Genomic DNA, 27,788 nt, shown 5'->3' on the forward strand with positions numbered 1-27,788 from the left:
ATTCTAAGAATTTAACTTTAATACAATAATATAATAGTGTAAAAAAATTATTTACAATGTCATGTAACCTGAAAGATAACTACAGATGATTTGTTCATAAGGCTGTGGGATTCAGTTAACTTGGAAACTAAGGCATATTATATGCTACAACAACTTAAAAAGCACTGCTAGAGCACAAAAATCTTTTTACATCGGTACCCACAGACGTGGTCTATAACCACGACGTCTCAAGTTTAAATCTCAGCGGAGACAAAAAATATAAATGATTTCTTCCTATCTGCTTAACCTTAAGACAAATTTACCTTATACTTGTGTTGGTAGAAAATAGACGGTACCTCATAATAAAATAGTCGAGGTGCGTGCAAGATAGCTTAATTGAGTAATACATTATTAAAAAAAAAAAAAAACTTTTACACAACCATTATATAAGTCGCATCATTAAATTAAATCCTATTTAATTTGCTACTACTATAAAAAGAACAAGTCTTCTAGCTTTCCCCTCAACAACGCATTCAACTCTATCATCCAATATCAGTGCCAAAAATCTGAAAATGGACATATCATCAAAAGATCAAAGCAAGAATATTATGTCGAAAGAAGAAGAAGAAGAAGATATCCTAAATGTTATGCAATTGCCAATTGGTTTAGCCCTTAACATGGTCTTGAAAGTCACTATGGAACTTGGTATTTTTGATCTTTTGTCACCAAATGCACAATTATCCTCTTCTCAAATTGCCTCCAAAATTCCAACAAAGAACCCTCAAGCCGCACTTATGATTGAAAAGATTTTGAGTTTTCTTGCTAGCCAATCTTTGTTAAGATTTACTCTTTGCAAAGAGGATGAAAATGGACTTAAAAAAAGTCCATTGTATAGTTTGACACCTTTGAGTAGAAAACTTGTCTCTAATGAAGATGGTGTGTCACTTGCTCCCACATTTCTCTTATTGAACGACCAAGCCATGGTTAATTCTTGGTATTAACTGGAATTCTCTTCTAATACATTTTAATGAATTTAATTTATATATACTGATAACGTAAAGAATTTTTATATAATCAATGTCTTTTAACATGTTGAAGCAAAATAACATGTATTATTCTTTAGCGGAATTAAACTAAATATACACTGGCACTCTGACAGTTTAAAGATTTAATTTTTTACACTATTGATCTGATTTTACCTGTGATAGCGGGTCATTTAGCTAGCATTTTTACCAAATTACCAATTAATGGTTGTCATAAAAAATTACTCGTAATTACCTAATGGTGACCTAACAGTATAAATATTTTTTATACCATCACTGCAGAAGAAATTTAAAATCTTTTCCAGATTACTAATCCTACATTTGATAAATGAAACTATTTTCTAGTTTATTAATCCCACTTTTTATGGATGATGTGTAATTTTCCTTCAGTGACATGATAAATGGAGTTCTTTCACATTATTAGTGTATAAAAATCAAACTATATTACAGTTAGACTTCTCTATAACGATTACCATTTTAATAACACTTACTGTAACAATCAAGTTTTCTTTGGATTTGACTTTCATATTATGTTATATCGTATGTTCTCTACAACAAACAACATCTCACTATAGCATTCAAAAACTACCTGGACAGATGACGCTGTTATATAGAGGTTTGATTCATGTATTTTCTTTATGATCTTGTTCAATAAAGCTAATGGAAAATCTTTCACTTCGTAAGGTTTCACTTGAAGGATGCAATTCTTGAAGGAGAAATACCATTCAATAAAGCCCATGGAATGGGTGTATTTGAATATCATGGAAAAGATAGTAGATATGCAGATATTACTAACAGATCTACACAAAACATAAACAAGACAACCATAAGTACAATTCTTGAGTCCTACAATGGATTTAAGGATGTAAAACAATTGGTAGATGTTGGAGGTGCTCTTGGTTTAACAATGGCTTCTATCGTTTTCAAGTACCCTCATATTAGGGGAGTTAATTTTGACTTGCCCCATGTCATCAAGGACGCTCCTGCTTATCCAGGTAGAATTCAAGTTATAGATGCCGACTGTATAAGTTTTTTTTTATTTTTTTATATATATATATATATATATAACATCAATGTTATTTGTTTCCTACTTAGTGAATGCTACTTGTATTGGGGTCCCGACTATTTCGAATTCACGTGGCGTAAAGTTCATTTAAAGGGAAAGAACTCTCAAACAAATTTTTTTCTATACATAAGATTCGAACCCTAAACGTTTGGCTAAGGATGGAGATCTTATTCATCCACCACAACCCTTATTGATAATTTGATATATAATATCAATGTTATTACTTGTGATTGCAGATTAGTTACCATATTCATTCGATTATCAATAGGTACTTATAATAGAGATGTTATTTTTCCTTCTTGTTAGGGGTTGAACATGTTTCAGGAGATATGTTTCAAAGTGTCCCACAAGGAGATGTGATCTTCATGAAAGTTAGTACTTTCTTCTTTTCAATTCAGATGATACTCTTTTATTTTTAGTCTGTCCCCGAAGAACAATATTGTATTTTTGTATATGTAAACAATTTAAAGCTAAACTTCATGTTTTACCCTTAATGATGCCAACATCTATAATTTATTTTACACCACAAATTTCAAAATTCTTTTTCTTTTCTTAAACTCTGTCCCGGTAAAAATAACATCACATAAATTAGAATGAAGAGAGTATCTATTTATGCTGTGTTTTGTTAATGAATTGAAAATGAGTGTTAAAATATATACAACTAGCAGTGCAAAACTATTTTTGCACTATCAAATTATTTAAAGATACAACTAAATATAATTTGTTCATGATAAGTGAAACTAACAACCCAATTAGGATAAGATATGTAAACCTCCTAAAACATGTTATATGACATATACCAAAAGTGTGAAATAATTTATACCATGAGTGTGTATAAGTTAAAATCCTTCCAGGTTACTATATCAAGTTTGATATGATTGAGTTATTTATTACTGTAGGTCAACTTATTCTGATAGTTTAAAAAATCTTTACATTATCGTGTACATAACATAAACTCATCGGAAAACACTACTAAAAAAAAGTAGGAATTAACGACGGATAAAAATTTATGTAGCTAAACAAACAAATTCGTTGCTAATCCTATTTAGCGATAAATCATTAAAAAAAAGATTGTCACCTACAAGCTATTTAGCGATAATGTTTACAGCTGATTCTTCTGGATCACTCTATTGACACATTTAAATATAATGCAGCATGTGCTCCATGATTGGGATGATGATGATTGTGTAAAGATACTGAAGAATTGTTGGAAATCTATACCTAATTCTGGTAAGGTGGTGCTAGTTGAACATATAAAGCCAGAGTATCCAGAAACTGATGATCTCATTTCCAAGAATGCATTTTTCCTTGATGTGTTTATGATGATAGTTACTCCTGGAGGAAAAGAAAGAACAAAGGAAGAATTTGAAACCTTAGCCAAAAAAGCTGGATTTTCTGGTTTCAAAATCGTAAATTCTGCATTTTTAATTTGGATTATGGAATTGTATAAGCAGTAACTTTCTGATTCACTCTTGGTAAGGGTGCTTTACCCTTCAGTGTTGTCCTCGACCATGGTGAAAAATGTAAATAAATAAAGGATAAAGCAACACGTGAGAATAAATGTCTGAAATCTTGGATTACTACTTGGTGGATTAATACTGCGCAATTCAAGTTTTTCTTTTGAAATATCTAAGGCTTCAACATCCTGGTACTTGAAGATGACAAATATCCTGTTCGGCAACAATACATAAAGTTTTTTTATTCATGATTTTTACATATATGTTCCATCTAATCGCTGGGCAACCAACTAGTGTCTCAAAACAACAATATGTCAAAAAAAAAAAAAAAAACAAAAAAAAAAATAGTTCGATACTCTAAACTCTTGTTATGCGTGTAGAGTCTAGAGAAAAGTCGAACTAAACTAAATCTATGTGTACAGTTTACCTTACATTTCTGTAGGAAGTTATTATGTGAATTAAATGCTAGCTCTTTTTTGTGCAAAAGTTGCTAGTACACAAATTATTTGTTTGAGCTCTTTACTGGATGACTTTATATGGTTAACAATATGTCCATTTTCCTTAACATACAGAATAGTTGAGTAATTTAATTTTACTTGTGGTTCCACTCATCAAGAAATCAACAATTCCTATACTTGATTTTCACTCCTTCACCAACTCATGATCAGAAGAGAATTCAGAATCTAAAGTCAGTGAGTTTTAAATTAATGTGATCTTATATGTTATTTTTTTAAAATTTAACGTATATCCATTGATAGTATGAGAAAAAGGATTAGTCAAAAGATTTCTACAGTAGTAACTCTTCTCAGAAGTCGGATTCGCAATCTTGAAAATAATACAGGTCACCTGCTACAACAGGAAAAGATGACCTAATAGTATAAAAGTTCTTTTTTTTTCCACCATCGATGGATATTAGTTAACCTCATAATTAAATACTTTTCTTTTTTGCGTATGTATAAATAGTTTGAACCGATAGCGATGGTTCAACAGGACCTACATAACTTGCCGCATATCTGACTCTGCTCATGATCAGGGGCGGAGTTAGTGCTTCGGTTGTGGGTTCGACCGAATCTACTAACTTTAGTCCGAACCCTATACTTATATTTTAAAATACATTGAATATGTATATACCTTTAAAGGACTAGAATCCCGATCCATAAACTTTAGATCCTAGCTCCGCCTCCGCAGTCATGATATCTCCCTGGAGGACTTGAATCCCGATAAGTCTAATATAATGGAAGAATTAATTAAGCTTGTGATCTTGCATTGTGTTTCTTGAATTTTCTCCCCATTCTATGGCCTCGGCAACTGCTTTCTGCCTTTCTACTTCATTTATTTCTTCTTCTTCTTGATCATGACTTTTTTCGTCATGCAATTGTAATTTTATAGTATTTATTGGTGACTTACCAATTAATCCCGAGTTATTGTTGGGTTCTTCACCAAGGTAACTAAGTGCAGTGACAACATCACTAATTAGTGGACGAACGGCTGGATCATCTTGTAAGCACATTGCAGCAACAGCAACTGCTTGATTGAAACTTTTCTTTGGGAAGTCATCATCAAGAATTCGATCAGCTAGTTCTATGTATCTACTTGTGTCTTTTAATACGGGTTCAGCCTGAAATAAATATAACAACAAAAGATTGAGTTTCTGTTATATGCATTGACAGTGTCAAAATAATATTATTAGCATCGTATGATGCTTTTTCCAAAAAATTGCAGAAATATTACACAATAAGGGTGGTCTTAAACTTTTGGTGCCGCTTAACAAAATCTTTAAACAAATAACCTTTGATGCCCATCAGATATAAGTATAATAACAAAAAGTTAGGACTACATTTCTATGCACCGTCGTATGTTAATATAGAGCCCGTTTGGATTGGCTTATAAGTTGGCTTATAAGCTGTTTTCAGCTTTTTTTAGTGTTTGGCTGGCCAGCTTAAAGTCATTTTATGCTTAAAATAAGCTCAAAAAAATAATTGGACCCATTTGACTTAGTTTATCTAAAGCAGCTTATAAGCTGTTTAAGTTGGACTACCCCAACTTATTTTTTTCAGCTTATAAGCTGCAAACAGCTTTAAGCTGTAAGCCAATCCAAACGGGCTCATAATTGGGTCTCTTATAAGATAATTACAGATAAATTTTTATAATAAGAACTAATCACTAACTATCAATATATTTATAAAATTAGCCCCATAGAAGAATCTCTCTCCTAAGTTCTAAACTTGGAAACATTTTAGCTATGGAGTAGAAGCATGAGTTATGAAAAAAAAAAAAATTGCTCCACTAAATGAAATATTTTAATTTTACTTTTCGTTATATTTTCGAGTCATTCGTACTCTCGTCATTGCCAAATTATTTCGTATATTCCCTTAATCAAAATAGAGCTCCATCGTGGGCCAAGTATAATGGAATGTAATCTTAAATGGCAATTCGCAGAAATGTCCCTTATTCGGGCGGTCTTTAATTTTTGTCTCTCAAATTGCTGGTCTTTAATTTTTGTCTTTCGCCTAGAATATCCTGAGGTTCTGGGTTCGAAATCCGACACGGACATAAAAATAAAAATCGCAAGACAAGACTTTTGGAATAGTCTGCCTTATGCGGCATAGGTTGACTTAAGGCATAACTAAAGTTCTGCCGGATCCGGCAGAGGTTGCCTTATAAGGCAGACTTTTAGTTATGCCGGATCTGGCATAGGTTGCCTTATAAAGTAGACTTTTAGTTATGACTTAAGGCAACCTATGCCGGATCCGGCATAACTTTAGTTATGCCTTAAGGCAACTTATGCCGTATATATATATATACACTTTTGACTGAGTGGGGTTTGAACCCAGAACCTCTGGATGTTTTCGGCCACTTTTTTAAGCGAAGGTTAAAAAATAAAGACCAGCAATTTGAGGGGCAAAAATTAAAGACCATCCCAAAAGAAGGGCAATCCGCGCAAGAAAACTGATCTTAAATCATGGTAAAAAACTAGATGAGTAAATCTGGACCTTTTGCTTAAGGTATTTTGGCATGCAGCTCGAACCCACTCAATCCATGCTGGAACTTCGTTATGGACCAGGCAAATATGAGATGATTTGCTAAACGCAATGTTTAATGATCACAAAATATCACTAAGGCCAATTAAAGATATTTCGTATAATAAGGATGTAATTTTGGACCTTATCCCTTTAAGCGATACAGACTAACGAATGCAATTTTTCTTTTATACTCTTAGTATAATTTAACTAATTATAGCAAATTATTAGTCTATTTTTTCATATTACTATACCAAATGTGCTATGAAAAGTTACATGTTACATCAGAAGACAATTTAATTTGATATTATGAAAGATCTATACACTGTTCGCACAAAACTTAAACTCCACGCATTAGCACGCCCTGGATGATTTGACATAGCAAGATTGTGAGCAAGTTGTGCAAGATCGTGAGCAAGTTGTGCAAGATCGTGAGCAAGTTGTCAAGTGTCACACGTGCGCTTTGTTTAAGAGTAAGGACGTGACATTGGGATGTCAACTGGGTGAGCTTGACTGTACTTTTGGGGGGGGGGGGGGGGGAGATGTGACCCATCCAAAATTTAGTTGGGTTAAAATGGACTAAGAAACGAGTCATAATCCAACCTAGCCCAATTCTCACTATGTTTTAATGTCCTTGTTTGTTTTTTAATAATTTGTTTATGTACCTAATAAAATATATTTTCCGCTATTATGGCTATATATGACACGTCTCAACAACTAAAAAAAGTCTTGTCCAAAAATATTTTGACAAGGTTTTTTTGTGGATCAATTTGGACTACATATCACCCAGATTTTAGATGGGCTATATTGAGCGGCTCAAAATGAGTTGAGGCCTGAGCTAATTAATAGGCGAAATGGGTTGGGTGAGCCATGTTTTCATGGACTAATTTTTGCTGCGTAGGTATCGGATCTTGTTATGATTTAATGGAGCATGTTATTGATAAAACATATAAAGCACAAAATCAAAAAAAAAAAAAAATCAAAAAACAGGAAATAAAATTAATGTTTCACTTACCCATGTAATTAAATTCTGTTCATGTCCATCCCTTGTAATATCAACTGCTCTCTTCCCAGTAATTAGCTCCAATAAAACAACACCAAAGCTATAAACATCAGATTTAACAGTTAATTGGCCAGTCCTTTGGTACTCTGGAGCACAATAACCATATGTTCCCATAACTCTAGAAGAAACATGTGTGTTATCACCAATTGGTCCAAGTTTTGCTAATCCAAAATCTGATAATTTTGCACTGTACTCTTTATCCAACAATATATTTGAGGACTTCAAGTCTCTGTATATGACGGGTGGATTGGCTTTGTCATGTAGATATTCTAGTCCTTTGGCTGCATCTAATGCTATTTTCATCCTGGTGAACCAATCTAGAGGAGGTTTGCCTGGTTGAAGATCTAAAGAAAAAATGTATTATAAATGATTAGCAAAGAGATGATATACACATTGAAGATATCGGGAAAATGGAATATTATTAATTCAGTAGATTGTGACGTAATCAGGATTTTCATTAAGGTGATTCAAAATCTAGAAAAGTAAATATACGATAAGTCAAGGGATTTCAACATCTACTATAAATACATCAAAAGTAATGTTGACCTTATTGTTTTCCGGTTAAATTGGGTTTAACAATAAAATCAGTTAGAGATTTGTTTTTTTAGGGTTTGAAGAAAAGTGAGCCGTATCCAATCCCGAGAACTCTTTGTATGAGCCTGGTCCGGAGTATCTTGGATCGTGATGCAACTTTTGACAAATAACAAGGAATAAATTAAGATTCAGATAGCTAAAAGATAAAGAGAAAATATTTGTTTCCGTATAAATTGCTAAGAGATAGAAAATGAATCGTGTTACAAAGAGTGAGAGCTAAGATATAATCAATGAGAATAAGATACATTCCTTCCTCACTACACTACCATATATACATCAAGATAAGACTTTTCAATCCCTAATCATTAGGATGATGTGACATGACTATAGGCCCACGTGCGTCTCTGCCGCAGCGTGCTGATCGAGGCTTGTGAACATGACCTGAGTTGGTGGGAGTGGAGGCCCGCTATATAGATGTCCCAGCTCTTCTGAGCTCCCAGTCATGAGGACCAGCTCGAGAGCATGTTTTGCCCAATACAGATAGTCCCCCACTTTTAGGCTCCTCTATGATTATGAGGCCGGGAAGTGGAAGAGTCTGCCTTTTTTTAAATTTTAAGTGGGAATTTCGCGAAACGTCATCACGTTCCCTATAATTAGACGCGTTGTCAGGGAAGCCTTTAATACGCCTGTTCATTCATTCGGCAGCACTGTTTCTGAGGCTTCAATTGACGGTTACAGGGGCAGGTATGCCGCGTCGCGAATCGAGGCCAATGATAATTCCTTCCTCTATTTATGTTGTCCTTTAATCCTGTTGGGATCCTTAGTGACCCTCAAAAAATATTTCCATCCCTAAATCTCTTCTTATTCTTCTAAACTTCTCTTCCTTATTTCTTTTTAGCCTCCTTTATACCAACTAAAAGAAACCATGTCTTCTTCTCATGATCAAGCCTTTGTTGCAGAGCCATTGAACAGGGCTTTTGACGCACTTTTCGATCCGGGGATTGACTCCTCCTCTCCTGATACCCAAGAGCTTGATTTGGGGTCTATCACTACAGCCAACGTCCCTTATCTTCTTAACTTTTCGAATGACTTTTGCCCTAGCCATCAACTGAGATATGTCTTGGGGATATGTTTCTCAAAATCTGAGACTTCCATCCTCCAGGTCTGCCTTGATTGCCAATGAGGTCCTAAGGTAAGAATCTTCCTGGCTTTAGAGAATGCCAGTATTGCTCACCATGCCCAGACATGTCGATGATTTATATCTACCCTTTCACTATAGGCTTCACTCTGCCAATCCATGAAGTAATCGAGGCAAATTACTGCCGTTATCACGGGTGCGTCGCCCAGGTTGCTCCCCAGATATTGAAGATAGTGCAATGTATCCAGTCTCTGGCTGATCAGGCCGGACTTTCCTTCGCGTTGAATCATCAGTTTCATCTGTACTCCCCTCGCCTGTTTGGGGAGGAGGGGGGAATGATACATTTGGCCTCTTGAGGCTTGATCACTAGCACCGAGGATGACCATGATCGGGGTTGGTATGATGGGTTCGTGATAATGCCCACGGATCTTCTACATCGTGTGTCTGTTGAGCCTTTTTCTGAACAATGGAAACCTGCCCGTATGTACTCCTGCCTCGGCTTATTCTCTTCCTTCCCCCTTTTCTCATCTCTACCTTTTTTTTATATATACATCCTGCGTTGACAAGAATCGTATCTAACCCCGGTTTTATTTTTTCTCAACGGTTTCTGTTGAACAAGATTTCATGCCTGACCTCTTCAGTTGGGTGATGGTCTTCCTACGTGTATCCCCTGCGGTTGAGAGGAATTGGAGGAATATTTCTTCTGATCGCTGCAGAGGCAAGAACCATGGCCTATAAGGCTTTATTTGATCAGGAGAGGTCTTTCCAGTAATTGACTGTCGCTCATAAGGAGCTCTAGGAGAGGGTGGCTCGGGTCGAAGCAGAAGGGGTTGTCGCCTGAGGCTGGGTGCAGGCTTTGGAGGCTTCTCGGGCTTAGGTCCGGGCTAGTCTCAACAGGTTACAACTTCACCCAGCTACTGACAATAATGTGGCCAATATCACCAAAGATTTTGCTGTCTCGAAGACCCGAGCAGATACTCTTTATGAGGTTCTCGAAGGCCATATCAAAGATATTTCCTCAGCCATGACAGACGTCGAGGAGGACGTAGTTGCGACCGAGATAGCTCTGGAAGACATTTGTGATGAGATCCCCTCCGCCTCCGATGCTTCTGATGACTCTTCAGCTGGTGAGGATGTACCTCTCCCTGCTTAATTTGTGATAATGCTTTTTATGGGCTTGTGTGCCCTTTTTTAGGATGCTAACGGCCTAGATGCTGCTTTTGCGTTTTGCTTGTTTCGGAATATTCGGGTTGGTGCCCTTTGGATGTTTCGTGTGTATAACCGGTGTTACGGGGCCGTGGGCCTCTAGGTTCGGTTATTCACCGAACGTTTCAAGCCCATGGAATGCCTTGTTTAGGAGAAGTTTGGGAGATAAGTGTAGATTCTTATTCCATCCTTGAGCTTGCGATAAGATGGTCATCTTATTCGTATATAAGATTTTTACAAAATCTTAATGAGAGCATAAATAAAGATGGGTGAGGCGCTTTTGCCACCGGCCATCGGTCCCAATCCTATCACTTTCAGGGAAGATTTGTTCCTCTATGATCTTGCTAATTTACTGGCATTCCATAACTCTTTGAAGACCCCGGCGTCGGCCAAATTATGATGTACTTTTGAGTAGTTGCCTCGTTAAAAAACATGCCGGTAAAACCCGATCGGGATAAAACTGCGGTAAAGGAAAAGAGTGTAATGCGGGGTTCTGAGCCGTGTACAACAGATGGGCTTCGAAGTTTAACCCTGCTCCGGCTGCTTCAGCTTGTGGGCTCAAGTCATCCACGACGTTTGTCTCTGTCTCCACCTCTTCGGGGAATCTGAGTGGCTTTTTTTCGCGGGACACAGAACAACAGCACCACAGTCCTGATTAAGCATTAGTTCTTGTCGAGAATCTGGTTGATGACCAACTATGAGTCACCTTTCAGTTCCATGCTTTCAGCGTCGGGCCCTAGAGCTGGTTTCATCCCCGCATTTATGGCCTCATACTCGGCCTTGTCGTTAGCTAATAGACAAATATTTGGAAACTTGCCCAGTCATGGCCTTCGACGGGGTAACCGGGGTGAGCTAGACCCCGTTCTTTTCATGCTAACGGGTTCATCCATATGCATGACCTGTTCCCTGAGAGCGGCATCGGATTCCGAATCGCTTCTTCATGGGCACGGGGCATCATGTCCAGAATGTAGTTAGCGACAAAGTCCACTAGGGCTTGCGACTTGATATCAGTCCGGGGTCGACAAGCGATATCATATGTGCATATCTCAATCGACCAATTTATTGATTCACACGAAAGCTCAAATTTGTTCAACATGTTCCTTAAAGAGGTAGTTAGTACCAAGCAAACCAGATGACATTGGACGTGCGGCCTTAGCTTTCGGGCCGCGACCACTAAAGCCAGGGCCAATTTTTCAGCTTGGCCCCGGATAGGGCTTTTTTGTTATAATAAGTAGGGAATTGCGTACCTTTCTCCTTGCGGACGGGCCCAACACTTACCGTAGTTTCTTTCGGGTGTCATCAAGAATGTCTGGTGTTTGATCCATATCCCGAACGTGATTCGGGTTGACCTCGATGCCTCTGTCAGACACGATGAATCCCAAGAATTTTCCTGAGCTTACTCCAAAGACGTATTCTTCTGGATCCAGTTTCACGTTGTAAGCACGGACAATATCGAATGTTTCCTGTAAATGTATTATGTGTTCCTCTGTTCCCAGGGACTTAACAATTATGTCATCTAAGTAAATTTCAATACTCTAGCCCATTTGATGTTGAAATATCTGATAGGTCAAATGATGAAAGACGACCCTTGCATTCTTCAAGCCAAAAGGAATGACGCGATAACAGTAGGCCCCTCTTCGTGGCAAACGAAGTATTTTCTTGGTCCGCGAGGTCTAACCGAATTTGATCGAACCTTGAGAACATATCTAGGAAGCCAAGCAGTTCGTGCCCGGCCACCGCATCGACTACCTGATCTAAGAGAGGCATAGAGTACGAACTCCTCGAGCATGCTTTATTCGAATCTTTTGAATCTAAATACATTCGAAAGACCTCAGGCTTCTTAGGGAGTACCACGACATTTGCCAACCAATCTGGATATTTTACCTCCCTGATCGCTCCTCGCTCTATGAGCCCGACTATTTCCTCTTTGGGGAATTGACTGCGTTCTGCAGACATTAGACGCCTTTTCCACTTAATCGACTGGCAGTCAGGACTTACGCTCAGCTTATGGGTGATATATTTCGGAGGGACACCTGCAATATTTGAACCCGACCATGTGAAGCTATTTATGCTATGTGTTAAAAACTTAAGTAGTTTCCCCCAGAACTCTATCTTTAGGCCTGAGCCCAGGTATAGCTGTTTCTTTGGGAGATCTGGAAGACATGCAGTAAGTTCGAGGTCTCCAGATGCGACATTCCCCCATGTCTGCCTCCTTTTTTGCCTTTTACCTGTTCCACTCCTTCTTTTACTATCCGGTCACGAGCTGGGCCCCTAGGTCAGTATTTGGTAATTGCTCTCGATTATTCTTGGCGGTCCTCGGGGTTGTGCTTTCTCAACTAGGCTCTGGCCCCTCGAGTTTCGGCTATCCCCCGAGAGGTGAGGAATTTCATACTTTGTGGAAAGTAGAGGAGACTGCCTTCATACTATGTAGCAATGTACTTGCTATCATCAAATTACAAGACACATCTTCATCCAAGACGTTAAACGAGACCTCTGCCGACCCCCCTTACACGCGCGCAACCAGCTTGATCTGACCCCATGTGGTTGCCCTTGAAAAGTTTAAACCGGTCAGGCACTTGTTCACCGGAATCACTTGCTCTATTAGTCGTATTCCTTTGAGAACCTCGAAGCTGCTCCGCATTCACAACGCTACCTGGATCGACAAGCGCGTGCCAAAAGTTAAAATTAGAAGTTCGAAGGATATTGCTAGAGCGTTGGTGCATGGTCCCCGATGCTATTTCCACCGGCTTTGCTAAACATGACGAGTTTTTCTGAATGACCCCCTTACTTTTCGGGGAGCGTGTCCAACTTAGTGTCCTTCAAGATAATGCTATAGTTATCTTCCCTAGAAGACCACTCTGATTATGTCCGAGTAGGGGTCGACTGTCAGTGCGAAGTCCTAGTCTCTCTCCCCCGAGGGTGTCCAGGTTGCTCATTTAGGAACTCTCTCAGATCCCCTTTCGCATCAGATCCGCTACCTCGTGGCGCAAGCGCCTACTGTCCATGGTCGAGTGTCTCGGAATGGCATGACACTCACACCATAGCTCCATGTTACGCCTGCTGGGATTGGACCGTGTTTCTATCGAGAACCTTGCTTTCTTCATTCTATACATCGACATGACTAACTCGTTGACCTCTGAGCTAAATTTATACGATGCTATTCTTAGTAGGTTCGATCTGTTCAACGACATCCTTTCTGGTCCTCCTTTGAATAAGAGTGGGGTCAATGCTGTATCCATATGGGATTGTTCCATGTTTCCTCGCTCCTGCCTCGTTTTGAATGGGCAGGATCCCAGGTGTCTGACTCGCCCAACCACGAGGTTCTTTTTCTGTCCCAATGATTCTCGTCAGGCCTATGTTTCGCTCAAGGTTACCCGAAAGGAGACCAGCTGGCGCTTCCCCAATCAAGGAATCCAGAAGCCTCCCCTTGCATTATGCCATTCGATGCTAGGACCACGACCAACATTATTTCCGATGGAGGGTTCTCTGCTGTGTATATATCTTTCTCCATAGGGTGAGTCTTTTCCTCTTTATGAAGTAGCGCCCCTTGGGGAGCACTTCCTTACTTTTCGTAGATCGGTTAGAATGATCTTCCCTGGTCAGGATCTCGTCGCGAACTTCCACCAGGGGTAGTGCTACCTTCTTTCTTCTTTCCTGGTTATCCAGTCCCGGGCTACTTTCACTGTAAGGCTTGCCTTAGGCAAATCCCACATCGATTGGGGAGGAGAACAAAAAGTGTTTTATAAGTGCTTGGATACCTCTCCCTTATAGACGCGTTTTAAAACCGTGAGGGGCGAAGGCCCCAAAGAGGACAATTTCTACAAGCGGTAGCTTGGGCTGTTACAGTTGGTATCACAACCGGTGCCGGGCCAGTAGTGGGGCAAACCTCAGCGAGGAAGCTGAGTCCCAAGGGGGGAGGGGTATGACTGTAAGGCTTGCCTTAGGAAAATCCCACATCGGTTTAGGCGAATCCCACATCTGTTGGGGAGGAGAACGAAGAGTGCTTTATAAGTGATTGGATACCTCTCTCTTGTAGACGCGTTTTAAAACCGTGAGGGGCGAAGGCCCCAAAGCGGACAATTTCTACAAGCGGTGGCTTGGGATATTACATTCACCGCCTGAGTTTAGCTGGTTTACAGACCGTGTGCACTGCGAATTTCTCTTTTAGGTGGAAGTGCTGCTTTTGAATGCACTGTCAATTGATTTAGGCATAATCAGGTGTGCATTGTCCCAAACAGCTCCAAACGTAATCGGGTTTCAAGGGTTTCTGCTATGAATCAGGACGACACCACATCTGTGTATCCCCACAGTCGGCGCCAAACTGTTTTCCGATGAAATAGTGTTTAACCAAAAAATTAGTTAAAGATTTATTTTTTTAGGGTTTGAAGAAAAGTGAGCCGTATCCAATCCCGAGAACTCTTTGTATGAGCTCGGTCCGGAGTAGCTTGGATTGTGATACAGTTTTTAAAAAATGACAAGGAATAAATTAAGATTCAGATAGCTAAAAAATAGAGAGAAAAATATTGTTTCCGTATAAATTGCTAAGACAGAAAATGAATTGTGCTACAAAGGGTGAAAGCTAAGATACATGCAATAAGAATAAGATCCCTTTCTTCCTCACTAAGCTACCATATATACACCAAGATAAGAATTTTCAATCCCTAATCATCAGGATAATGTGACATGACTATAGGCCCATGTGCGTCTCTACCGCAACATGCTGATCGAGGCATGCAGACATGGACCGAGTTGGTGGGAGTGGAGGCTAGCTGTATAGATGTCTTGGCCTTTTTTGAGCTCCCGGTCACGAGGGCCAGCCCGGGCACATGTTTTGCCTAATGTACTTATATATATATAGAGAGAGAGAGCATAATTTTTCGACGAAAAGTGTTCAGATGAACCCCTTCCGGTACCCTAGCTCCGACCATGTTACTACATTACTCCCAAATTTCCAATGATTGTGGAGGATAATGAATTAATTGATTCTTGTTTTTTTCATGCATTTTGAGAAAGTATTGTCTCCTCTCCATCTCCAACCCCAGGGGCGGATGGAGCATATTAGGTATGGGTTCAATTGAACCCTTAACTTCCACCGCGAAGTATAAATTTATTTGTAAGAATTTATTAGATTACAATATATAATAGACATGAACCCATGACTTTAAAAATATAATAGGTTGAATGCTAAATATCTTAAAAGGTTGAACCCATATAATTTAAATCCTGGATCCACCTCTGCCCAACCCTCTCGTTTATAACTTCACAAAAACCACTAATAAGTAGGCAAACCACTTATATTTTAAGAAAACATTTTTCGCAAAAAAATATGTCCTTTCTAACCAAACACAACCTATTTCGTTACATTTCTGAGTAGGGGTGGGCGTTCGGTTGTTCGATTCGGTTTTTTCAAAGTTCAGTTCGGTATTTCGGTTTCGATTTTTTTAAATTGGATACTGAACACCGCACCGAATTAGTTCGGTTCGGTACGGTGTTTTGAAGTTTGGTCGGTTCGATTTCGGTTTTCTAATTCGGTTTTTTGGCATTGGTTAAGCAATAGTCACCCGTTAATAATATTCAAACTTTTCCAGCATCGAAGAATACTGTGACCTTACCTATCCATCGACCAAGTTTAACACAAATAAATAGCAGCAGCAGTAGCCAACAACTGCAGCAGCAACAACGAGTGGAGTGGAGTGGAGTGGAGTGTGGACTGAGTGATTCTTCTTAATTCTTATATCTGATGACTGATATATATTATACATTGATATAAAAAAATATTATATTAAATATTCGGTTAAACCGAAAAACCAAAAAATCGAACACCGAACCGAACACCGAATTTGCTATTTAATAAAACCGGAATTGAACCGAAACACCGAAACACCAAAAAACCGAATCCATTTCGGTTCGGTTTTTCAGTTTTCGGTATTTATGCCCACCCCTATTTCTGAGTATCAATATTGGTTTTTTTTTTAAATATTTTAAATTTAACACATTTACATATTGCTTTAAATGAAAATAATGTAAGAAAGGAAAAAAGATGAGATAAATACCAAGTAGATGATCCTCCAATGATCCCAATGGCATGTATTCATAAACCAAAAGTCTTTGTTCTCCATCAGCACAATACCCTATTAAATTTACTAGATTAGAATGGTGCAGAAGACTCAACATCAACACTTCTACTAGGAATTCTTTATTTCCTTGCAATCCATTACGATCAAGTTGCTTCACTGCTACAATCTGAAAAAAAAAAAAAAAGAATAAAACAAATGGTTAGTACAATTTCAGGGTCAAATGGTTTATTTATTTATATAATACATTGAAAAAAATAACCCTATGGGCTTCTAGCCGTACTCTAGTTGGCACACAAAGGCACAAGTTTGAAATGAAGTAATTGCATGGTTTGTCCTTTCAATGGACCGGCGTTTAATTTTTTGTCCTTTTAATGGACTGGTCTTTAATATTTGTCTTTCAAAATCAAACTTGTGTCCAGCGGGAACTTACGCCTCTAGCTCTAAGCATAACTTATGAATATTATGATGTGTAACTTATGCCTCTCTAGGCATAAGTTTGGTTTTGAAGGCCAAAAATTAAAGATAAGCACAAAATAGGAACAAAAGTGCAAATAACCCTTCTCCTTATTGTTTGCGCCATATGGCCTTTTTTAAGGCAACTCTTTAATTTTTGTCCCTGTTATTTCGGTCGGCTTAATTCCACCTTTCAATGTAATTAGATGATGAATTTTTCTTTTCGAAGACAAATTTAGCTCACTTAGCTAATGGGAACATAACTTAAAGAGCAGTCTCAAAAAGGGTCATTTATGTAAACGATCCCTCCTCCAACTTAATTTTTTTACCTAGGATTTAAAAATTTAGGTCAAGCTTTTGAAAGGTTAGAGTGCTTATCTTCTAGAAAAAAAAATACTTATTTTACTGCAAGATTTTAGTTCGTAACGTGCACTTAATCCATATGGCATGTGTTGTTGCATCTTACCTGATCAGTTTTGTCAAGGCGACCCTTGTAGACACGTCCAAATCCACCTTCACCTATAAGACATTCTTGTCGAAAATTCTTCGTAGCTGTTGCAAGTTCTCTGAATGTGAAAGTTTGAGCTGCAATATTGTTGTTGCCATCTTCTTTGCTAGAAGCCTTTTGGTGTGTGGCTTCTGCAAACAAAAATGGGAAACTTGATTTATTAGGAAAATAAAAACATCAACCAAAATATGGAAGAATTGACCTAGTAGCTACCCACCCAACTGCTTGAATTAAAAATTACAGACGAGTATATAATTCATGTAAATATGTATATAACTAGTGTATAATATATGTATACTGGCTAGAAAAAACTTCAAAATATTTATGTAATAAACTTCAAAATATTTGTCTTTACATAGCGTCGACTAAAATATAATTGTTCAACAACGTGCAATGACAATTGGTGAATCATTTCGAATGGTATTTGTCAAAAACTGATGTCCCTATACGTGTATATGATTTCGAATGCTTCGATGAGAGCATATTGAACCAAAGATGGAGCTAGGATGCAAGGGGTTCATCTGAACTCTCTTTATATATAAAATCACATTTTATTCAATATGTAGTTGTTGAATTACCTTGGTTTTTTCGTGTGTTTACTTCTATACAAATTTAATTCCACTAGTAAGACATGGTTTCACCACTGTTGACCTCTATCCAATCTTCAGACTATTTCGTTGTTGTTACTATAAAAAAAAAAAAATGAGACTTACGTCGAATTTGAGCTTTCCTATTTCAACCATAACCAAATTAACAACTATTTCGTTTAATACTTCAGGTATTTGTGTCGCGTATTATGATATTGAAGGTTTATGCACATAAAGAATGCCAAGAATATAATGCTCTCCAGAAATAACATGTGCTTGGGAAACTGACGTTAGTTTTGGTCTTTTACTGATTTGCCTTAGATTGTGGTAGGCTGATAGCTACCGTAAAAATAGTTAAAAATTGTGATAGGTACTTTGAACATTAAATTTGTTCGATAATCACCTAGGCACGGGAATATAATGAATGTACTCGATCCTTCAGTTTAGATCGAATTGATTGATTGATGTCTTTGTATAACACGATCGAGAAAATCAATGCTATTAATTCTATGTCTTATATATGAAAAAACATTCTTACCAAATCGAGAATGTGGATTTGATGGTATTTGTGTTGGCGTTTGCCTTTGTGGCTTTAGCTTCGAGGACGATTGTTGCAATAGGGCCTCTTCTTGAGGATGAATCTCAGGCGATGGTTCTCTTCTCTTAGTAGTATTATGTGAACTTTTCGACGATGACTTCTTTTCATGTGATGAAAAACATGAAAAACAACTCATCTCTTTGATTAAAAAAGTATCAAACTATCAACAAGAAATTGAAAATGCCAAACCCTTCAATTGTTTTGGAAAATATGAAAAAGGAAAGAGAGGGGTCTTTGAAAGTAATACTACGCAAAGAGCCAAAGAGCCTAAATTTGTTGAATGGTGTATATAAAGAAGAGGTCATGTAGACAAAAAGAGTAACTCAATTAGATTGGGAAATGCCATAATTAGAGATGTTTATCTGGAGGCAGAGAGGAAAAGAGGGGTGAGATTTGACAGGATGTTTGTAAAAAAAGAAGTGAAAGAGAGAGTCAGCATGGGAACCAATTTGAGATAATTGAATCATCATTTTAGGATGATGGACGTGTAATCACATATTGTCTAATACTCTTGTCTTAAATAAACGGATTAAATTTATACAATATAAACTGATAATGGAAAGTCACCTTGGCATTTAGTTGATATTTATCTTTTTTCTCAAATTTGACATTTTCCCTTCATTTCTTTACATAATAATAATCTACTCAATACATCTACTCCATCATTATATATTTAATGTGCAATTAAACAGGGTAATGAAAAGTAGAAATAGAGAGAAAAAGATACACAGAGCTAGGGCTGTTCAAAACCGAACCATTACCGATAACCCAACCGCAAAATTGGCTTATTGGTAATGGGTTATGGAGTTAACGGTTGATGAACGGATTAAAATTTTATAGTTAACGGCTTATCGGTGTGGGGCACGGACTACTCAATTTCTTTATCGGGTAAACCGTTAATCCGTTAATAATTATCATATCTACATTTTTACCCATAGATATACAAAATATGTATTGTAATTTGTGACTGGAAGTTGCGATTATCGTAACTTATTCCAAGAATGTGATGCTCTAGGTCTTGCAGAACTAGAAGTTGTGATTTTGTTAGTTGTTCCAGTGTCTAAGTAGTCCACCTCTCAGCCTGATTTGGATTAAATTGTTTCCATGTCTTAGCCATCTGTTTCATTTGTCCTTATTAATTAATTGTTGTGTTCCCTTAATATTGTTTAGATAAATATGCTAATTGGTTAGTTGATAATTGCTACACCCTGGAATTTGAATCTGTTACATAAGGAATTTGAAGAACTCAAAATCACTGTGGAAGTTCGATTACATGTGAGTTTAATTCACTTTATCTTAGATTTAGCCGATACACCGCTCGATAACCGTCCGATAATTGCTAACCCGATACCGAACCAACCGATATCTTATCGGTTGGCTACCGGATTAGTACAATTAAAAGCCAATAACCGATAAGCCGAACCGTTAAGCGTAATTATCTGCCCGATCCGCCCAATAAGCAGCCCTACACAGAGCTACTAACTAAGATGAGGTAACCGTTGAATATTACTCCCTCCTCCCCAAAAAGATTTTTTTACTTTTCTTATTAGTTTGTCTAAAAAAGATTGACACATTTCTATACTCGTGAATATGTCCGCGCTACGTGCGGTTATAAATATTCTATCTTACAAAAATAAAAATTGAATACAAAAAGAATTATGTAGATAAATAAACTGAAGGTATATACATTAATGCGTATATATAGTTTAAAACATTTGTTTCTATTGGGGAAATGAAATTTTAAAATATAAATGCACAAAAAGTAGAATGAACATGCTAATAAGCACAAAACGACAGATTTTCTGAAAAGAAAAAAAATATGGAGAAAAGGAAAACAAAGGGGAATAGGAATATAACATGTGCTTGTTAACCTCGTACTTCTCTTTTCCGAAATACAAAATGGACCTAATAACCTGACATTAACAAAACAAAAGGAAAAAAAGGAAAGAAAGACAATATAAAATAATTTTGCCATCATAATGACTAAGAAGTAAGAACATTATTTAGAAACTTGTTAAAATTTCTTGAAAACTAACTTCGTGATCCATTTTTATGCCTTATGAACTTATGCAAATTTGTCTTTCTTCTATTGCCCGGTACTTGCACATTCATCATGTATGATATAGAAATTTTAAATAATTTAAAGTCTTCTTATCAACATTCGTTTTAAAAAAGCAATAAAATGAGAACATAAATTAAAGTATCATAATATATACTAGAAATAAGGCCTTGGGGCCTTTATGAAAGAACTTGAGAGCTTAAAATACATAGGTATGTGAAGAAAAAACTACAATTTTATATATATTCGTGTATGGAAGATGAATTGGTGTAGTTACATTACCTTTCTTGCACAAAATATGGGCAAAGAGAATTTTCATCTCAAATCTTTTAAAAAAAAAAATGGACAAAAAGGATGTGAATAGTTAGTTCCTTACCAGACGGACATACAATTTAAGGAGATTATTTAATTTATCACAATGTAATTCCATCATTATGATTATTGAATCTGTTACACCCTTTCTTTTGAAAGGAATAAACAATTAAACATATAATTTAATTGAAAAAATGATAAGAAAAGGCAAAAAAACAAATGAGAGAAAAAAAAAAGTCAAATCACTTTCTTGGTGTAATAGAGGTATCACTTCACATTTTTAATGCCTAACTTTATATAATATATAGATAGATACAAGTAATCAAAAATCGACTAATGTCAAAAAGTCATAGTTTCTAAGCATAATTAAGAGAATTAAAAAAAAAAAAAAAAACCTACACATTTAACGTAATTAAGATTTTTTCTAAAAACGAAACCATATTCACATCAGATAGACTTACATATCGCGTGCATCAAACACCTCATATAAGAAATTAAAGGGTCAAAGTACCTCAACTCATGCCCTATAAAGAAAAAGAAAAAAAATCTTCTTGATTAACCTATAACAATACGTTTATTCTTAAAACTTCAAAAACGATAGTTTCAATGACCGGATAATTAAACTAAGAATATAGTACACATCAACTTTTTACCTTCATTGCTGGAATATTAAGCACCTCCGGAAGCTTACTGCTTTGTGACACAATCTCTCTTTGAGTATTTCCTTCATGCATGTATAAAGTTTGTTAAAATCTTTACATTGGAAAAGAATTTGTCAAAGGAAAGAAAAAAAGAATAAAACAATCTAAAATTTGCAATAGTGTTCCACCAAAATTAAACAGTAGATATGAAACATTTTCAATCAACCCAAAAAAAGGGGATGCCCCATAATATTATCTACTTGCTCCACCAGAAGTCCTATCCCCCAACAAAAGAAGTGTCTACTTGTTCTTCTAACTCCTGGATGACGTCGAATCTTTCTTGTTGGATGAACAAATGGGAAGTGGAAGATTGTTGCTGCAAGAAGAAAGGGCTGGGCGAGAGGAGGAGATCTTAGAGCCATATTTCTACATTTATGTAGTTTTATTGCATAATAAATTATCACTAAATTATTAAATTAATGATAATGACTTTTGGGTTTTCTAAACTGAAAATAGTTAGTGCTAATTAATTCAGAGAATGTAATTAAGAAATAATTTTCAGGTTTTCTAGTAGTATATCATAATTATATAAGTAGGAAAAATTGAAAAAAAGTTCAAAATTTTGAGAAAAAAGATAAATAGCATTCTAGGCCATAGAGAGGTGCCACATCACCTTGTGTATGCCTAGCTTTATATTATATACTAGTGAATATATCCGCGCTTCGCGTGGTCATAAAAATATTAGCGAATACATGTTTTTTTTTTTTGTTTTTTTTGTATCTATCGATTTAATAAATTACAAATTATAACCTTTTCATTGGAATTTCCTTGGTTGGTTGCTCTTTCTAAAACATCCAAGTGTCAATTTTCCTTTTAGGGTAAAGGTGCAAATATATACCTCAACTTTGCGATTTAGAGCAGATATACCCCCATTAAAAAGTGGTATATATATACCCTCGCCGTTACAAATGGATACACTTTTCGCTATCAAGTTTTTTTTTTTTTTTTAAAAAAAACATTTAGCTTAATTTTTAATTAAAAAAATATCATGTGGCTTTAAAAAAAAATCTACCCTTTTTTTTTTGAGTAGACGTATTTTTCTAACACCACATGGTAAATGTTTTTTTGGGGGGTCAGGTATGCTCGTTTAAAAAAATATTTTCGTGGCTTTAAAAAAATAAGTCTGCCCATTTTTTTAAACAAACCAGACCTGACCCACCAGAAAAAAAACTATCATGTGGCTTTAGAAAAATATGTCTACAAAAAAAATGGGTAGATTTTTTTTAAAGCCACGTGGTATTTTTTTAAATAAAAAATTAACTAAATGATTTAAAAAAAAAAGGGTCAACAAAAAGGATATATTTGCACCATTTTGTAACGGCAGGGGTATATTTGCACCATTTTGTAACGATAGGAGTATATTTACACCACTTTTATAACGGAAGGTATATCTGCTCCTAATTGTAAAGTTGAGGGGTATATCTGCACATTTTCGCTTGTTTTTCATGTTACATGACAGACATAAAATCTTCAACTTCATGGCATGCTCTTGCCAGTTTTATTTGTTTATATCAATAAAATGTAACTTCATCTTGAAATGTTTTTCATAGCATGTAACTCTTTTTCAATACTTGGATCTTAATATTTGTTGCCAAGACCCTTACCGAGGGATTTGAAGTTAAGTAATTAGTTATGAAAAAATCCGCATTGTCATTTACTTACCTTGGACGACATTTGGCATTATACTAACAAACTAATTATCACGATTTATATGATTAAATTTCAAAAATTAAATAACCAAAAAATAAATGATTAATTTTATTCTTATAAATATAATCATAGTAAAGTCGTGTGTCTATCTTGTTTGTAAAATGAAGTTGGCTTTATGTTATCTCCCTTATCTTCGGGGAGGGCATGAACTGGTACTTCCATATTTATTTTTCTAATTCACAACATCAGGCTACATTGACTCCTTAATTAGTATATGCATTGAACTTTTACTTTTCTTTGGTCTACGTAAATATTGTTGGTAGACTGTAAAACTTTATCAGAAAGAATTAAACCCTAAAAATGTGCAATTTGGTGAAGTTAATGTCAAAATAAAGAGCTAGATTTTTCTTCATTAATTTAGAAACTCTTTCCTATCAAGCATGCTTCGATGTAAACAATATGAGAAATTTGATATGTAATATATGAAAGTCAACAATGACTTTTGTGACATGAGAAACATTGTATGATATCCGTAGGAAATAATGTTTTTTTTTTCACAGATTAACAATTCTAATAGAGAACGTCATGTCATCATGTATAATTGTTTATACCACTCAAGATTTGATTCATATATTAAGATTTGAAATATTTACTATATGCATGGGAATTTAAAAATTTACTCTGAAAAACTTAAAAAGTGTAAATACATATATTTTAGAGGTTACAATAATTTTTTTTTTATCCAGACCATGGAATTAACAAATCGATCAAAGAAAGGAGATGTGATGATGAGGTTGTACAACACTTTATGAAAGACTTCATAAGAAACATTAAAAGTTAAACATGAACCAACTCGTTGACATCATTTCATTTCTCACATGTAACAATTAAAAAATTACTAAATGAAAAGGAAGCACGGGAAAAATGGTAAAACAAATAACTGAAAAGAGAAGAAGAAAAAATCAATTATGTATCATGTCGATAGTCAGAGAGGATGAAAAGGAGAGAGGCAGGCTTAAAATCTGACCTCTTAAGTCTACTTGAGGAGAATTCTTGATTGCATTATATCTAAGATCGCTAGATCTTGATTGATATAGGAGAAACAACAATAATAAAATGAGTTTGCAATTAAATAATCTAGAAGGAACTCCAAGTATTATGTGAAAACATTAAAACAATTCTTTAGATGAATCACATGGCCACAAAGAATTCATACATGGGACTTCAACTTACTTAGAAGTGAGACATAATCGTTGTTATTATTGTTGTAAGAAAGAGTATAGCTAACCTTTTCATCAAAATGCTGAGTTGTATTTTCTATGATCCCATAACACTATTGTCTATTGTCTTTCTGCAAAAATCAATTCAATAGACATAATTGTCATTCATGCTTGGTTAGAGGAGGATGAAAGGGAAATGAACAAAGTAAAAATAGTAAAAAGTACTCACCAATATTAGTTAGTTTTATACTCGGAAGATTAAAAATGTAGTAAAGTACCTAAATATAGAAATGAAAAGAGAAGAGGGTTCTTTGGGTCATCATAATGATACAGTTCATTCCCAGAATAAATCGGAGATAGATCATTCTAATTCGCTTTTTAAGTGTCAAGACGCATAATACTTCAGGTCTCAGGAACATAAATAAGGCAGAAAAACTGTGCACTTGGACGTACAAATACAAGTGTATCTTTCCTAAACAACTTGTACTATAGTACTATAAAAGTTCGTTGATCTTGTGCTTGAGAATTGAGATTTGCCTGAAAAGGAACCTTAGACAATCACTTTAGAAACTTCTGGCCTCAACTGATAGAAAGCAAGAAAAGTAAAATAAACACACACAAAAAAGGAAGAGCTATTATGGCATTTTAGCTTAGCCACCGGAATTGAACCGTCTCATATTCTCACTGAAATTAATAGCAATTAGTTGGCTGACTTTCCAAGAGGAAAACATTACTTGTTGTTTAACGTTATAGAAGTACTCATTTAGGGGAAAAACGGCTTTTGGTTTTATTTGAAAACAGAATTTATTAGTAAATATGGTCTTAAATTGCTGCTACATGGGTTGAGTAGACAAAAGGTTAATTCGGCCTTAATAATAAACGGTTCCTTGGGATTAATTACAGGTGTTACGTGGGCTGAGGCTTTAGTTAATTAAGTTAGTAAAATATTTTGTGTTATAATATAGAGAAATGAAGTAAAAAAAATGTCAAAAAAAGGAGAAAAAAGATAAATATGATTGGAGGCCATAGAGAGGTGTCACATCACCTTGTCTATGCCTAGCTTTATATTATATATAGATTTAGAAACAATTTAACTTTACGAGATGATTTACAACCATACAAATATCTAAGGTGTGTATTTGATCACACATTTCAAAAGTCTTCATTTATTTCTTAAACTGCGTGTCAATTCAAACTAAGATAATTTTTTTGAAACAGAGGGAGTATTAGAATGAACAACGTGACTCAGTATTAGATGAAAGGAACGGTAAACATTCTTATAAACCTGAAGCCAGTTAGTGTCCATAAATATATCCTTGAATGAGATGTTAATGGAGAATTAATTCTTTGTCTCATCCTCGTATTTCTTCTCTCCATACAAAGGCTCTGCCGTCTTAGTAGTCTCACATTTTTCCGATGTTTTTTGAGAATGGCTAAGGAGAAGCTAAGAGAAATTGTGGTATGTTTCATAATTATTGGCAAACTTTTCTTAGACAACACTAATTTCCACGACAAGGGCTGCATTATGATATACTCCATAAAAGTTGAATAGCACGTTCTCCTTGTGGTATTTTGCTGATAACCATTAGATCATTAGTTTTCCTTTTTTGAGATATCAGAACTTATATGGTTGATTATGTTATATATGGACATTTTTATTTTATTAGTTGTAGACCAAATTTTGCATGAATCTTTTAAAAAGTAATCAGTTGAGGTATGTAATTCGGATAGTTGTAGACCAAATTTTGCATGAATCTTTTAAAAAGTAATCAGTTGAGGTATGTAATTCGGATATACTTATAGCCTGTTTGGCCAAGCTTATAAAAATAACTTATTTTGAAAAGTATTTTTTTTCAAAAGTACTTCTCAAAAAAGTATTTTTGGCTAAAAGTAGTTCATGTTTGGCCAATTAATTTAAAAAGTATTTTTGAGCAGCAATTAGTGTTTGGCCAAGCTTTTAAAAAGTGCTTCTAAGTGTATTTTTCTCAAAAGTACTTTTTAAAAAAAAATCTTTTGCGCAAAAGTTATTTTTTTTAGCTTCTGAAAAACTGATTCTGCTACTCCTCAAAAGTACTTATTTTCTTTCAAAAGCTTGGCCAAACACCTCACTTTTTTTAAAATAAGCACTTATTGAAAAAATAATTACTTTTGAGGGAAAAATAAGCTTGGCCAAACAGGCTAACACAATTCATATTCACATATCTTAAAAGATTTAAAACGATTGATGTACTGAAAATTAAGTACTATACGGCATCTTCTTCTCTCTAGAAAAAGAAAAAGAAAGACAGAATTGAGGTAATATCCAATAGAAACCGTGAATGATTCAATGGAAATTTTAACGTTATTCTGGAATGAACTTTTAATATATATATATATATATATATATATTTTTTTTTTTTTTGGATTTTGCAGATGTCCATAATTATTACAATTTAAGAAAATTGATTTAATAGTTGTCTATTAAAATTAAAAATTAGCTATCTTTGAATCTAAGAGCGTGTAAGACCATGATAATTTTTGTCTAATTTTTCTTATGAATTGTACTCCAGGTCGTGTTACATGGAGTTATATAAGTCCTTTTGTTTATCATTTATGAGAAATATCAGGATAATGAATTATATTGATGTTAGCTAATTTTGTTCCTGGAGTTTCTATGTATAAAATATGGTTTTCTCTTTTGGATCTTTCTATTTTCTCATTCTCTAACCTTTCAAACATTCATTAGTTTATCTTCTACTAATCCAAGAGAGAGAACAATATCAAGAAAGGGGAAAAAGTGATTTATTGTCGGACCACAAGGGTCTATTGCAACTTTAGCTTGCATTTCTGCAAGAAGAGACTGTTTCCACAGCTCGAACCTGTGACCTCTTAGTCACATGACAACAACTTTACCAGTTACGTCGAGACTCCCCTTCACTCTTCTAAAACATTATTATAACAGGTAAAACGAATATCGTAAATTATAAATGCCTCACTGAAATATAATTATAATTACTATCATCACTACTTAAGAAACCGAACGGCTGTTTAATGATTTATTGCCTGTTTCATTGTTGATTGCTATTATAATGTGTTTCTTTATTTTCTGGTGTTTAATATTTTAATAAATAAAGTCCA

At 35.6% G+C, this 27,788-nt stretch overlaps 2 protein-coding genes across 2 annotated transcripts; one reads left to right on the plus strand and one right to left on the minus strand.

The window, feature by feature from the left end:
* Nucleotides 1-257: 257 nt before the first annotated feature.
* Nucleotides 258-3,578, plus strand: LOC132604937 (myricetin 3-O-methyltransferase 3-like). The gene is made up of 4 exons (XM_060318292.1): nucleotides 258-973; nucleotides 1,707-2,017; nucleotides 2,395-2,459; nucleotides 3,243-3,578. Exons 1-4 carry the CDS (start codon nucleotides 552-554, stop codon nucleotides 3,543-3,545), a joined length of 1,101 nt encoding a protein of 366 aa, XP_060174275.1. The 5' UTR covers nucleotides 258-551; the 3' UTR covers nucleotides 3,546-3,578.
* An 811-nt stretch (nucleotides 3,579-4,389) lies between these two features.
* Nucleotides 4,390-18,984, minus strand: LOC132604938 (probable serine/threonine-protein kinase PBL25). The gene is made up of 5 exons (XM_060318293.1): nucleotides 18,670-18,984; nucleotides 17,503-17,675; nucleotides 16,560-16,749; nucleotides 7,581-7,972; nucleotides 4,390-5,163 (listed from the first exon to the last, which is right to left on the minus strand). Exons 1-5 carry the CDS (start codon nucleotides 18,863-18,865, stop codon nucleotides 4,789-4,791), a joined length of 1,326 nt encoding a protein of 441 aa, XP_060174276.1. The 5' UTR covers nucleotides 18,866-18,984; the 3' UTR covers nucleotides 4,390-4,788.
* Nucleotides 18,985-27,788: the final 8,804 nt, after the last annotated feature.

Source organism: Lycium barbarum, chromosome 8 (assembly GCF_019175385.1).
Source record: "Lycium barbarum isolate Lr01 chromosome 8, ASM1917538v2, whole genome shotgun sequence".
Taxonomy (NCBI): domain Eukaryota; kingdom Viridiplantae; phylum Streptophyta; class Magnoliopsida; order Solanales; family Solanaceae; genus Lycium; species Lycium barbarum.

Coding starts and splice junctions, on each gene's coding strand:
- LOC132604937 (XM_060318292.1), top strand. CDS start 552: ATGGACATATCATCAAAAGATCAAAGCAAGAATATTATGTCGAAAGAA. Junction 974..1,706: donor CAAGCCATGGTTAATTCTTG/GTATTAACTGGA, acceptor TCACTTCGTAAG/GTTTCACTTGAAGGATGCAA. Junction 2,460..3,242: donor GAGATGTGATCTTCATGAAA/GTTAGTACTTTC, acceptor AATATAATGCAG/CATGTGCTCCATGATTGGGA.
- LOC132604938 (XM_060318293.1), bottom strand. CDS start 18,865: ATGAGTTGTTTTTCATGTTTTTCATCACATGAAAAGAAGTCATCGTCG. Junction 16,750..17,502: donor GCCTTGACAAAACTGATCAG/GTAAGATGCAAC, acceptor TTTTTTTTTCAG/ATTGTAGCAGTGAAGCAACT. Junction 7,973..16,559: donor ATTGGAGGATCATCTACTTG/GTATTTATCTCA, acceptor TTTTTTCTTTAG/ATCTTCAACCAGGCAAACCT.